This window comes from Propithecus coquereli, unplaced genomic scaffold (assembly GCF_000956105.1).
Source record: "Propithecus coquereli isolate 6110/MARCELLA unplaced genomic scaffold, Pcoq_1.0 Scaffold124, whole genome shotgun sequence".
NCBI lineage: Eukaryota > Metazoa > Chordata > Mammalia > Primates > Indriidae > Propithecus > Propithecus coquereli.
Genome location: NW_012136525.1, coordinates 2,103,134 through 2,104,026, shown reverse-complemented (window position 1 = coordinate 2,104,026; position 893 = coordinate 2,103,134). Strand labels below are relative to the sequence as shown.

Below are 893 nucleotides of genomic sequence, written 5' to 3'. Positions count from 1 at the left end.
AGTGTAACAAAAATGAACAGAGATCCTAGGAATGGAGGTTATCACGAGCAGTATTTGAAGCTGAGATCCAATCAACCTCTTCCTTAGTGACAGACTATCCACAGTCTCAGCCAATGCTCAAGAACAATTCTGCTGAAAAACTCTGTAAATTTTCCATAGGAACAACTTTCTCATCACCATCTCTTTTCCAGAGGTTAACTCAGAATATTTAAAGACTCAGGATATGAGAAAGTGCTATAATATATGGCAATATGAAAATTTGGAAAAAAGTGTGTTTAATTCTGTGAGAGTTGGAGATTAAATTATTAATTTTAGCAGTAGGAGTAAAACTTCTCAATTTACTTGGTGGTCCTTGGAAGCCCAAAGTCATTTCGTGGCTTCAGAGGCAGGAAGAGCTTCCTGCAGTGCTACGTGGCCAGCATCTTCACAACCATGGGTGATGGTGTCATCTAAAAGAAAGGCAAAATCTGTATTACTGGGAAGTAGAAAACCTCTCTGCAGAAGCAAGAGCTGTTAGGTGCAGTCTTTGTGTAGCTGGGAAAATATAATAGAGCAAGGAATGATTAGCACATAACTAAAGAGCATGCTTAGTTACTGTTTTGATCTAAAGCACTTATCACATTTAAAAGGATAAATGAATTTGAAGATACCTCAAAGAGCTAAAAATAGAAATACCATTCGATCCAGCAATAGCACTATTAGGCATCTACCCAGAAGAGCAAAAACATTCTATGAAAAAGACATCGGCACCCGAATGTTTATGGCAGCACAATTCACTATTGCAAGGATGTGGAAACAACCCAAGTGCCTGTCAATTCATGAGTGGATTATTAAAATTTGGTATATGTATACAATGGAATATTACTCAATCATAAGAAACGACAGTGATCTAG

At 37.4% G+C, this 893-nt stretch overlaps 1 protein-coding gene across 1 annotated transcript in view; it reads right to left on the bottom strand.

Moving 5' to 3' along the window:
- Nucleotides 1–366: 366 nt before the first annotated feature.
- LOC105805021 (scavenger receptor cysteine-rich type 1 protein M160-like) overlaps nucleotides 367–893 on the bottom strand; it is a 130,440-nt gene continuing 129,913 nt past the window's right edge. Inside the window, exon 15 of the mRNA XM_012637801.1 lies at nucleotides 367–449. Coding sequence (XP_012493255.1) covers nucleotides 367–449 — 83 coding nt within the window. The remainder of the gene's footprint in view (nucleotides 450–893) is intronic.